General features: G+C 44.9%; 1 protein-coding gene across 1 annotated transcript in view; it reads right to left on the bottom strand.

The window, feature by feature from the left end:
• Window positions 1-12,512, bottom strand: part of FLT1 (fms-related tyrosine kinase 1) — a 223,193-nt gene that overhangs the window by 30,180 nt on the left and 180,501 nt on the right. Inside the window, exons 22-24 of the mRNA XM_006894087.1 lie at window positions 11,964-12,068; window positions 5,953-6,066; window positions 3,082-3,170 (exon numbers count right to left, since the gene is read on the bottom strand). Of these exons, the coding sequence (XP_006894149.1) occupies window positions 3,082-3,170; window positions 5,953-6,066; window positions 11,964-12,068 (308 nt within the window). The remainder of the gene's footprint in view (window positions 1-3,081; window positions 3,171-5,952; window positions 6,067-11,963; window positions 12,069-12,512) is intronic.

Here is a 12,512-nt window from a genome sequence, read left to right as displayed (position 1 = left end):
TTCCAAAGAAAGGTGACCCAACTGAGTGTGAAAACTACAGAACAGTGTCATTGATTTCACATGCAAGCAAGATTCTACTGAAGATTATGCAAAAATGAATAGAACAGCACATCAGCAGAGAACTGCCGGAACTTCCTAGTAGGTATGTCTCCTTAAGTCAATCACTGGGGCATCTAGCAAGCGATGGTGCGAACTAACTGATCAAAGAGATCTCTTCTGGCTTCAAGACTTTAACTATTAGAAGGCCTAGTCTAAAAGCAAATAAAGGATTTTCACAGATGGAATTGTGTCCCTCCAAAATACATGTATGCAACAGGGAGCTTCGGTGGTGAGGTGTGTTAGGTGTTGGGCTGAAAAGTCAGGAGTTTGAATCCACCAACTTCTGCAGGAGAGAAGGGTGGGCTGCCTCTTCTCTTAAAGGTTTACAGCCTCAGAAACTCAGTGAACTGTTGCTAAGAGTCAGCATCTATTGGATGGCCATGGGCTTGGTCTGCTCTTCAATGATGTAATAAAGAAGCTTTGTACTGATTGTCTTATCGTCTGATAAGCTGAGCAGTTAAATGAGGATTAAGAGTGGGATCTAACACCCTTCATTTCATCACGGCCCTGCTCCACAGTAAGGAGGTGGCTTGTAACATCTTATCTCTCTAGAGATGACAGGAGAGAAAAAGCGGACAGAGGGCAAAGATCTCAGAGCCACCAAGATAGAATGGCCGGGAGTGGAGTGTGTTGCCTGCACTCACTGGGAATCTGTCTGACAAAAGAGAAGACCAAGATATGCAGAGAACCAAGAAACACTGGCCTACAGATGCTGAAGGAAATGAGGAGAGAGAGAGAGAGAGAGAGGGAGAGAATGTACCATCCCCTAAAGCTGGCCCCTGAATTTGGACTTCTATATTCCTAAACTGTAAGAGAATAAATTGTTGTTGGTTAAAGCCTTCCACTTATAACAGCAGTAGCTAAGTAGGACAAATATGTTCTTGTTTAGGCGCTGCCAGTCTCAGTAACTGTCTGGTTTGGGTTGGATCAAGGTGGCCTAGTGGTGCAATGGCTAAGTGTTGGGTTGTTTATGGAACAAATCAGTGGGTAGGACCCAGGGGAGAGAAATGAGGCAGTCTGCTTCCATGAAGATTCACAGCCTTGGACATCCTGTGAGGTGGCTTCACTCTATCCTTTTGGATCTCTATGAGCTAGAATCAACCTGATATCATTGGGTTTAGTTTTGTAAAAATTCTGGCTGGGTAGCTGGCACATGAGAGGAAAGGTCAGCTGTACAGTGGCTCTTCTCCGTGAACCACATGAGGGCACGTGTGACAGAAATGACCATCATTCCTGGGCACTGGCTCTTCCTCCATCTCCTACATCAGTAGACTCACTCGATCTTTTTACCTCCAGAGGTCAGTAACAATGACGAGGTTAACATTTATTGTTTACCTGAGAGCATCTAGTTCACCCAACCATCCATTTAGTTCTGAGTTCCATTTAGTCAATGAGGAAACGGAAGCCAGAAGGGTTGAGTAATTTGCCCAAGGTACTAGATTTTGTGAGTAGACACAGGAAATATGATTCTGGAGTCTGGGAGCATAACGACACATTCCCAGTTAATAATGTTGAGTTGAGGTCTCTTGGGCCTCTCCAGCTCAGAGAGGGGACACAGGTGCCTGCACTGGGAAAATGTTAGGAAGTTCTTTCTCCTCCACACTCTTTTAAGTCTTATGTGCTGTCAAATCTTGGACTCAGGAATTAAAAAACTTGACCTCACTGCTACTGAGTCAGCTCTGACTCACAGACACCCTCCATTGAGTTTCCGAGGCAGGAAATTGTAACGGAAGGAAAATGTGTATCTTTGTCTTGAGGAACAGCTGGTGGTGCAGTGCTTAGTGAGCAGTCCTGTTAACCCAGAGGCCACAGGTCTCCAATGGTTCAAATCCACCAGCAGCTCGGAGGGAAAAAGATGGGACATCTACTCCCATTGTGATTTATAACCCTGGAAACCCAATGGAGGGATTTCCCTATGAGTCAGAATTGATTTAACAACACTGAGCTTTGAGTTGAGAACCTGAGGAGAAGGTGAGGAAAAGGGGGGGAGGGATGAGTAAGTATTGAACTCTGGTAATCTAGTGGTGAGAAGCCATGCTGCCATCCCAAAGGCACACAATTTGAGGCCAACTAGCTGCTCCATGGGAGAAGGATGAGCAGTCTCCTCTAGGGAGATTAAATGCCTCTGAAAACCCACAGAAGGGTCGCTATGGGTCGGTTCTGACTACAGTACACAACTCCATCACAACCAAATAGGTAACAGACTCATATTACGATAGGTGAAGAGAAACAATACACAATAAGGGGATGATAAATACAATATCATTAAAGAAAGGGAATACAGGAGATGCACAAATAGGAAATGTGGTTACAATGTGGGAATGGTAATCAATGTCATAAAGCAAAATATGTATGAATGGCTGCATGGAAAACCAACTGCTTTGTAAACATTCACACAAACCATACACACACGCACCCATATGTGTAAAGAAACAAGTAATTCGTATGTTTGCGTGCACACACGCACATGTGTGCATGTATATACACAAAGGGATCCTGGTGGTACAGTGTGTGACATGCTGAACTGCTAACCCAGAGGTTAATGGTTCAAATATACCAACTGCTCTATGGTATCAGAGGAAATGGGAAGTCTCCTTCCTTAAGATTTACAGCCTTGGAAACCTAATGGAGTATCACTATCAGTACCAATGGATGTGATGGCAGTAGGTTTTATATTTGTGTGTATATGTTTTGTGTGCACAGAAAGAGATACAGAGGGAAGGAGTAATAAAATTATCAAGATGATTCCTTAGATAGCTAACAAATTTAAACATCTCAACCATCATTCATACACTTGGCTCAGATGATTTTCTTGCTGCCCATAGGAGTGTGGGAAATTGGTATAGAAGTAAAAATGGAAAAGAGAAGAAAAAGCAGATACTGAGTTGTAAGCCTATTTAAGAATGGAAAGACGTAGGTTTCAACAGCCCAAATGACAACTCAGTGGTGACCTTAAAAACTCTAGCTCTGCCAGCAACTTACCTTATTTAGGAAGAACAAGTCCCGCTTGCTCTTGAGGTAGTTGGAGAGGTTGCCATACTTGCAGTATTCCACAATCACCATCAGAGGACCTGCAGCCAAAATAGCATGTGCTCAGCACACCAAGCCCATCAGCCGTTTGTCAACCTGAAAGAACTCAAGTCAACAGTCTATGATATCCTGGGGGTGGGATGGGAGGAGAAGGCACTAGGCATGCAGTTTAGAGATGAGAGGTTCATGAGTTGGGTAGCTATTTCAGTTTAACCTGACTTCCCAAGATTTAAGAAGCCAAGGTGCCCACTACATTATGCTTTGGGCTGCTAATCAAAAGGAAGGCAGATGGAATACAATCAGCCTCTCTGGGGGAGAGTGTAACTCAATGGAAAATCACTACGAGTCTGGACACTAGGGTAGTGAGTGGATGGATGGTCTTTAAAAAAATTTACAAAAGAAAGAGGAGTTACTGTATTGGGGGTGGGAGGAAGGATAAGGAGGGCTGAGAAAGAAAAGATGAAAAATGAAGTACGTTTAGGGCGAAAAGGCAAATGATGGAGCTTGTTACTGGAATTACCCACCCTCTCTGCCTCTTAGCTCGATCCCTGGTGCAAAGGGGCCTCTCTGGTCACTGTCACATCAGCCTAAGCGCTGACAAGCTGCTCCAACTGCCCTGCCCTGTGCATGAGAGAATAGGCCAGTCAGGTCTGACCTTTTTCCAGGGGGATCTGGCTGCCTTGGGGTGTCTGCAGAGAGTCTGCTTGTGATAGGATCTAAAGCTGGGTGTACACTTTGTCTGTAAATACCTGACAGGCCTATTGTAGGCTTCATGGGCCATGCAACTAACTCCCTAGTACAGCCTTTGGAGGGTGAAGGCAGCCGTAAAGCATGTAATTGAATGAGCAAGCCAGGGTGCCATTAAAACTTTATGGAGAAGAAAAGTTGAATTTCCTATCATTTTCACCTGATTAAAAAAAAAAGTGTGGGTTTTTTTTTTTTAATTTCTCTCTCATGACTATCTAAACGCATCACACCGTTCTAAAGTCAGATAGACCCTAGCTTTGCTGACTCCTGTTCTAGAAGAATCAAGAGAGGCGGGAGGAAGTCTCGGGCACAATGGGGGTCCTAGGAGGTGCCTTGGGCTCTTTCTCCCTGCCCCACTTCTCAGGTGGTCGCCTGCTGCCTTTAATGGGATTGGGAGAACCCTGGCCACACACCCCACCTTCAGCACATACAGTCTTCAGGTGAGGGAGCTTGAAGGACAACTTCTCGGCTCCTGCCCCAGCACACACCAGGAGTGGTTTACAAGGATAAAGGGCTTCAGATATTGGAGGCTCCCGGGGATTGTCTTTTCTCAACAGAATGAGAATGGTTTTTTGTTCCTATTAGGATTTTAAGTGGCGGCTTAGTGGGTAAGGAGTTGCGCTGCCAACCCAAAGGTAAACAGTTTGAGTCCACCAGCTGCTCCAAGGGAAACAGATGGACAGTGAACTCCTGTGCGATCTATAGCCTCTCAAAACCTGCTGGAGGGGTCAGCAATGGCTCGGTTCCACCACAGTGGTACACAACAAATGGTAGTGTGCTGCCAGCTGAAAAGGTCAGCAGTTCAAAGCCACCAGCTTCTCTGCAGTCTCCTCCTATAAGGATTCACCAACTCGAAAATCTGATGGAGGACCCTTACGAGTTGGACTCGTCAGCAGGCATTCTTAGGATTTTGCGATTTTAAAGTAGATTTTTAGAAATATTCACTGTGCCTCTTTCTCCAGAACTCCGACAGACCTCATGCCTAATGGAAAGGAAGTGGCCTCCAGGGAACCCTATCTTCCACAACAGAGAGGAGGCTTCTGCAGCCCTGGAAGCCCCTCCATCCTCACTCAGCTCACAGAAGCCCCTTTGTCAGTTTAGACATGCAAAAACGAAGCAGTAAGGCTGCTGAGGTAGAAAACTCGAGAAGGGCTGGCACTTCTGCCCTCAGGAGTCAGGAAAAACCCTAGTCTGGTTCCCAGGACTCTACTCCTATTCTCTCATCTCCCCTTCTGACAGGTGGGCTCGACCTCCCCACCTACCCCTCACCCCCCAATTCCTTCAACCTGTTCTTATAGGATGACTGGGATGGGCACTGTTTCCCTATGCTGTTCACTGAGTCAGTGTGTGTGTGTGGACAGGCTGGAGGACACTCAACGACAGAACGCTGGCATTTCTCAGCATTTCCTCTTCCCTCTCTGGGGCCACCAGTAATCATACAACTGTGCACAGGTTCTAGCCCCACCACGGGGAGGGAAGCCAGATCCTGCTCCAGCCCTGGAACCCATGTGCATTGGGGGGTATGAAAAGACCCTCCTCTGGTTGACCCCTGTATTAACTCTTTCTGGAATGCCCCCCAGGAATGATTAATTCCTAGGTCCTTCTAGGCCTTGCACTGGTCACACTCCATTAGAGTCATCCTGAGAGAAGAGATTCATTCCCTTCCCCTCCACATATACCCTAGAGCCTATGGAAAGAGATCTACAAGGGAGTACCTGCCTTCGGGACCTCCAGGTTAACTGTACACTGTCATCAAGTTGGTTCTGACAGCGACCCTCCTTCTGGTTTCTGAGGCTGTAAATCTTTACGGAGGAAACTGTGTCATCTTTCTCAAGTACAGTGGATGGAGGTTTTGAACTGCCAGCCTTTCAACTAGCAGCCTGACGCATTAGGCAGCCCCTCCCACTAGAGCTCCTTAAGTTAACTCGTCAGGGAAGATGCTTTCTAGTATGAGTCCCTTGTTAGTGGAAAGACTGCTCTGCAAGCTGCTGTGGGGAGATAAGGAGAAAGAGAGGAGAAAAGACAGCAGGGGACCTGTCCTCATGCAGGTGGGCAGATGGCACAGCTCCTCTTTACCTCCTTGCTTGGTGCAGGCTCCCAGCAGGTTGACCACATTCAAGTGGTGGCCAATGTGAGTCAGGATCTTGAGCTCAGTCATCAGAGCTTTGTACTCACTGGCGGTGGCCCCCTCTGTGTGAGAAGCAAGGAAGGATCAGGGCAACAGGACAATGGGGCTCCTTCCTCCGGAGGTGGCTGTGCCTGCCCGCCCTGTTTGTCAGCACTCCCCTGGCTGCTCCATTAACTTCCCCACATTCTGCTGTGAGGCCCCAAGGCCTGGCCTCAGACTGTTTTCATTACCCCCACCCTTCTAGAGCAATATCCTTCTGATTACAGTAGGGCTCTGAGCTGTAGAGGGTTAGTCACTGGACGCTTACTCTGAGTGGGCCTAGTCTCGCTCAGCAATGAGCTGGCACCTTAAGAAAGGCCTCCACAGCCTACCCTGCTGGGCCTGGCACGGAGGGGATGCTCCAGCAGGGGGCGCCCCACACCACCCCTCCAAGTTGCTCTCTTCTTTGGGGGTCCCAGAGAAGGAGCACCAAGGGCCTGCAGGGCGTGTGGCCACTTCTATAAACATCTGTGCATGGTGTCATTTTGCCCCTTTAACCTTCTTCTCCCCAGAGTCCAGGGGTTATCTTGGGTTGTGATGACTCTGAGGCATTTGACTTCAGCCTCTCTCAGAGATAAGCCGCATCAGGCCAGAAATTAGCAGAGCCTGAACTTTGTTCTGTCTCTGGTCCTGAGGCTTTGCTTCTCACTCATCCGAAATTCTAAAATTCTTCTCAGGTTATAAGCAGGTCATATGTGAGAATGTCACAGAGTTTCTACTTTCTGTAGAAAGCACTACTTAGAAGCTGTCCGGTGACAATCTTGTCTACTCTGTAACCTTTCCCCTTAACACAACACGATGAGATGCAGAAAAAATATATTTAAACTTTAAAAGTGACTTAATATACTGCTGCAAAATCATCTAACACCATGATAATATATATATACTTATAATACAAAGTTAAAAGTTATCCCAACACATTGGCCTTCCTAGAGGTAATCACAATAATTCCAGACTCTTTTCTAAGACTATATATACACATATACACATATATGTCGCTTGAGAAGGAAGGGTGGGCATTCTACTCCCTTGACATTAACTGCCTCTGAAAATCTGCTGGAGGGTCAGCTATGGGTCGGTTCAGACTTGATGGCACACAACAACTAATATATATATATATATATATATACCAAAACAAAGGTCAAGGTCTCTATTTTAGTTTACATAAATATTGTGCATGTGCATAGGGAGCTCTGGTGGTATAGATTGGTACTGTCTCTAGGAAGTTGTACTTCTAACCTAAAGGTGAACAGTTTGAATCCATCAGTGGCTCTGACGAAGAAAAATGGGCGGTCTCCTCTTCTGTGATTTATAGCTTATGAAAACCAGATGGAGGGTCCTGTGAGTTGGTTCCGACTCAACAACAATGAGTTAAAATATACATCCAGTTTTTCAACTCAACTCAGTGCTATCAGGTCAGAAGTGACTTAACTGACACGTCTTCATTGTGTTTCTGAGACGTATACTGCATGGGCAGAGATAGCCCATCTTTCTCTTGAGGAGCAGATGGTGCATTCAAGCTGCCAGGGAGGCATGGCATTCAGGTTATAGCACCATTTCCTACAGACTGTACTTCCACCAGAGCTCTTTATATCTGATTTGTTGTTATGTGCCATCGAGTCACCTGCTCCTCATAGCAACCCTAAACCCTGCTCTATCCTGTACCAATCTCACTGCCTCCGACACACCTACCCCCATCACCCTAGTCACTGAATAACTTTGATTAAATTTTATATATAAGGAGCCTGGCTGGCATAGTTAGTTATGTGTTGGGCTTTTAACCCAGAGGCTGGTAATTTCAATCCACTAGCTGCTCAGAGGGAGAAAGATGGGAGACTACTCCCAAAAAGATTTATAGTTTCATAAATCTCATAGAGAGTTGCTATGCACTGGAATTGACATTTACTGCAGTGGGTTTGGTTTGGTGATCTATGTATTTTTTTAATGAGCATTTAAATTTACTAACATACATAATGCAACCCAACCCACAGCCACTGAGTTGGAGAAAGTGAAATAGACTTGAAACATTCACTTGAAGAAGATCAAAGACCACAGCCTTCAATACACATTAAATCTCAACATGAAGAAAACAAAAATCCTCCCTGCTAGACCAAGAGGTAGAATCTGATAGATGGAGATAAGATTAAAGTTGTCAATGATTTCATTTTACTTGGTTCCATGGCAGTGTTGTTGCTGTTGTCGTTAGGTGCCACCGAGTTGAGTATGAGTCATAGAGATCCTGTGAACAACAGATCTGAATCTTGTCCTATCCTGTGCCATCCTCACCATGTCTTATATGCTTGAGCCCATTGGTTTACTGATACAGGCATTTTTAATCTTTTTTTTATTGTGAGTTGAGTGAAAGTTCATAAAGCAAATTGATTTTCCCTTCAAAAGCTTATATACATTTTATCTTTGTAAAACTGATTAAAATCTCTCGCTTGTCACAGCATTCTTCCTATTTCCTTCCTGTGTTTCCCGTTTCCATTTGTCCTTCTGTCCTATTCCTTCCTGCTGTCTGAGCTTTTTTCCTGAGCCAAATATGCCCTTTTTGTGTATTTTTTTTTAAAAAACCTGCCCCACTAACTCCAGCTCCCTTTTCAGTGTCTTAGAGCTTTCCCCCATTCTTTTAAATTTAGGATTTGGATTCTGCTATTTTGTTAGTCTACAAGTTTTTCCTGTTAATGTAGAAGATTGTTTTTGTTTTGTTTAGCTTCTGTGCACCCTTGCAAGGATTTATGTCAGAAAGGCACAGTCCTGGGAGTAGGACAGAGGTATTCTCATTGCAAAATATCATAAGTGCTTATGTGCTGTTTCATAAACACACCTTGCTTTTCAAGAAATACCAAATAAACTCCAGCCATTTTCCCAGGGGACTGAGGTGGGCTCACAATTAGTGCCCAGCAAGGATTTGTTGGAGAAATAAACAACGGATTACACTTGCACGTCTCCTTCAGACCTGGATGTAAGGCCCACAAAGGTTAGGGTTCTGAAATGGCATCAGCCACTTGATGACCTTTTCTGGACATTCTTCCTTTTTCTGTTTCTCCTTGAAACAGATGGTCAACCAATTCAAGCAAGAAAGCAGAGTGAAAATAGTTCTATAGGAATTTTATACAGTGGGAATTTGGTGGTCCTTTTCAATTTACGTAATGGCTTAAAAAGGCATTTATAAAATGACTACACATTTTATTTTTGTGGGACATAAAATATCCTTTGGACTATAAAGAAACCCCAACACCCAAAAACCCCCAAAACAAAACCAAACTCAATCTCCTTTCAAAGTTCTCAGATGCTCATTAACCATAAAGGGAGGTCCTCCAGTGGCTGAGTCTGTAGGGATTACACTGCTAACCCAAAGGCTGAACTTCTCTGGCAGTTTGAATCCACCAGCAGCTTTTTGGGAGAAGGATGGGCAATCTCCTCCCATGCAATTCTCAGCCTCTGAAACCCAGATAAAGAAAGATCAGCTATGAGTTGGTTCTAACTTGCTGGCAATGAGTCATATTGAACCATAAGGAAAACCTAAGCTCTCTTACTGAGACTTGTGCCATGCAGAGGATCACGGGAAGCACAGGTAGACCAGCATGGTCATCAGAAGTGCTGCTTCTAGGGACAGGGCAGTGGGAGTGAGCAGGGAATAGGCACTACCTGAGGAAACTGTAGGATGGATCCTGGATTATCTCCATAAAGCAGAGCAGGATTATTTTTAAGACTTCAGAGCAGCAGCTCCTCCCAGGCCCTTCTGTTATGGCACAGTGGTGTACTAAAGGGGCCCTGGTTTTCCTTTAGTGGGTAAGCAACTGTCAACAAGTGAAAGGCTGGTGGCTTAAACTCACCAGGTTTATTGTAGGAGAAAGACAAGGCAGTCTGCTTCTGGAAAGATTTACAGCCTTGGAAACCCTACAGGGCAGTTCCACTCTGTTGTTGTGAATTGTAATCAATTCGGTAGCAATAATTGTGTTATTTTGGTGATGTGATGGAAAGAACACTGGGCTCACCGCTGGAAGTCTCGTACCAAACCTGGACATTTGCACTGAGGAGCTGTGTGGCCTTGGAGCTGCTGTTGCGTCTTTCTGGGCCATGGTTTCTCATGCACAAAACTCAATACTCGAACTCACTGCTGTTGCATTGGTTTCGACCCACAGTAAACCTCCACTGGGTTTCCAAGGCTGTAAGTCTCAATGGGAGGAGACTATTCAGCTCTCTTCCTTGGAGCAGCTAGTGGTTTCAAACTACCAGAGACATAGCCATTTGGTTAGGAGTGCAACACCCTGCAGACTTCCTGTCCTCACAAGGACGCTGAGAGAAAACAAAAGGGTCCTCTCCATGAAGTTCATCCCGACCCTTGGAAGTCCCCAGCTTGGTGCTTTCTCATGTGGGAGATGTGCAGAGGCTGCTTCTCTTCAGAATTTGGTTGGGGATTGCAGAAGGGCTGAAATGAGCTTCCATATCGGGATAATCCACCGTGAACAGAGTCCTTACCTGTGGATGGAAACCTTCCTTCCTGGCTACTTTCAGAGAAGAACTGTCAGAATCTTCGCAGAGTTTTTATCAGAGCCTTTCTTTGATCAAGATAGTCTTTTGATGCGGAAAACCACATTCCTCAGGGTTTTGGAAATGATGGTGTCAGTTCGGGAAGGAGATTAAGAACTTGGAAGTCTTCCAACAGAAACGGAATTTTCTCCTAGTGGCTATGCTGAGGACTCCCTTCCCCAGGCCAATGGCCTTCCAGACCTCAGAATCCCTGGCCATATTCTGGAGACTTTGAAGAGCTGAAAATTTCTCTTTGGGCCTTTTGTCCTGTTTCTTCTTCTTAGTTTTGGGACTTTAAAGCAAGGTAAAGTCATGAAATTCCATCACAAATGAGGTCATGAAGTCTTTTCCTACCCTTTCAAGGACACAGGAGGGCTTCAGAGTGGTAGTATCTTTTAACACTAGAGAGAGTCAAGTTTTCTTTCTAATTTCTAAAGAGGATATGTTTTATGTTTGGGGCTTGACAGTATATATAACTTAATTGGTCTAGCTTCACTTCATAGCTAGGTCAAATCCCAGCTAAGCCTTGGAGATGTGTCATGTGCTGCAAATTTCCATTACAGAGTCCCAGCAGAGCACTCCACAATTTCAATAGGCTTAAATCTCTGGTAGTCTAGAATCTGACATGTGGGAGGAAAAATACCTTTGAGGTGACAGAAAACATTTCTCCTGTGACAATACTACTGTTGTTGTTAGGTGCCACTCAGTCGGCTGACTCATAGCAGCCCTGTGCTTGGTCTTTCCAACCCTGCTCCATCCTCATGAGTTCTGCTGTGATCCCACCCATCATTCCAGTCGCTGTGCCCCCCATCTCATTGAGGGCCTTCCTCTTTCTCACTGGCTCTAACTTTTCCAAGCATGACATCTTTTTTCCTAGGGGCTGGTCCCTCCTGATAACATGTCCAAAGTATGTGAGAGAGAGCCTCACTATCATTGCTAGGGCACTCTGGCTTCTTTGTTTTTCCAGCAGTCCATGGTATATTGAGTATTCTTTGCCAACATCACATTTCGAAGGTATCGGTTCTCCTTGGGTCTTCCTTATACATTGTCCAACTTTCACATGCATATGAAGCTCATGACAAGATCACAGCTTGTGCCAGGTGCAACTTAATCTTTAAAGTGCCATCTTTGCTCTCTAGCTCTTTAAAGAAGTCCTTGGCAACAGATTTGCTAGGTCAGTGCTAGGATGTTCTATTTACAAAGTTTCTTCTGAACTATGCTGGCCTAAACCTCCTGAAGCAAAGGTAGAACCAGCAGTAGAAGAAAGTTACATGGCCAGAGTAGAAACAGTGGTTCTGTCCCCACGCCATCTCCAATAGGCTTGAACATTTAGGGAATGCAAGAATGTGAAGGCTCAGGTGAAGGCCAACTGTAGCATACGTACCTTTCAGCATCTTCACAGCCACTGTCCGGCATGTGGGTGATTTCTTAATGCCAAATGCAGATGCTTGGACCACTTTTCCAAAAGCCCCTCGTCCCAGTGATTTACCTGCAATGAGAGGAAAACACTGGTTTCTATGAGAAGATAACAGTGCTTTATATCTAAAGGCTATAGGGTGAGTTTAACTCTTTTTTCAGGAAATAAATGTTTTTCCCTATGTGTGTATATGAGACATTGAACTTTGTCATTTCTAACAAGCTGACCTCACCCGAGTAAATAAATGTCCAGGACATTTCTTCCATTTCCACTGGACATCCTCTACAGCCACAGTGGCCCTCTGAAGGCATCTGGTGCTGGCAGATGACCATGCTCCTATTCATGGTTCAAAGTTACCCATTCCTAGGTTACTACTGCTCTGCTTTAGTAACATCATTATCAAGCCTGAATTTAGTCTACACTTCTTTTCTTGCTACTGAAGATCATTTCTTCTGATCTCTTTTTAGCAAAGAAGGAGAACTAAAGAATGGTAGCTACAATTGTTAGTTATAATAA

This window comes from Elephantulus edwardii, unplaced genomic scaffold (genome assembly GCF_000299155.1).
Source record: "Elephantulus edwardii isolate Elephantulus edwardi_28Jun2011 unplaced genomic scaffold, EleEdw1.0 scaffold00134, whole genome shotgun sequence".
Taxonomy (NCBI): domain Eukaryota; kingdom Metazoa; phylum Chordata; class Mammalia; order Macroscelidea; family Macroscelididae; genus Elephantulus; species Elephantulus edwardii.
This window is presented reverse-complemented; position numbering and strand designations above follow the sequence as displayed.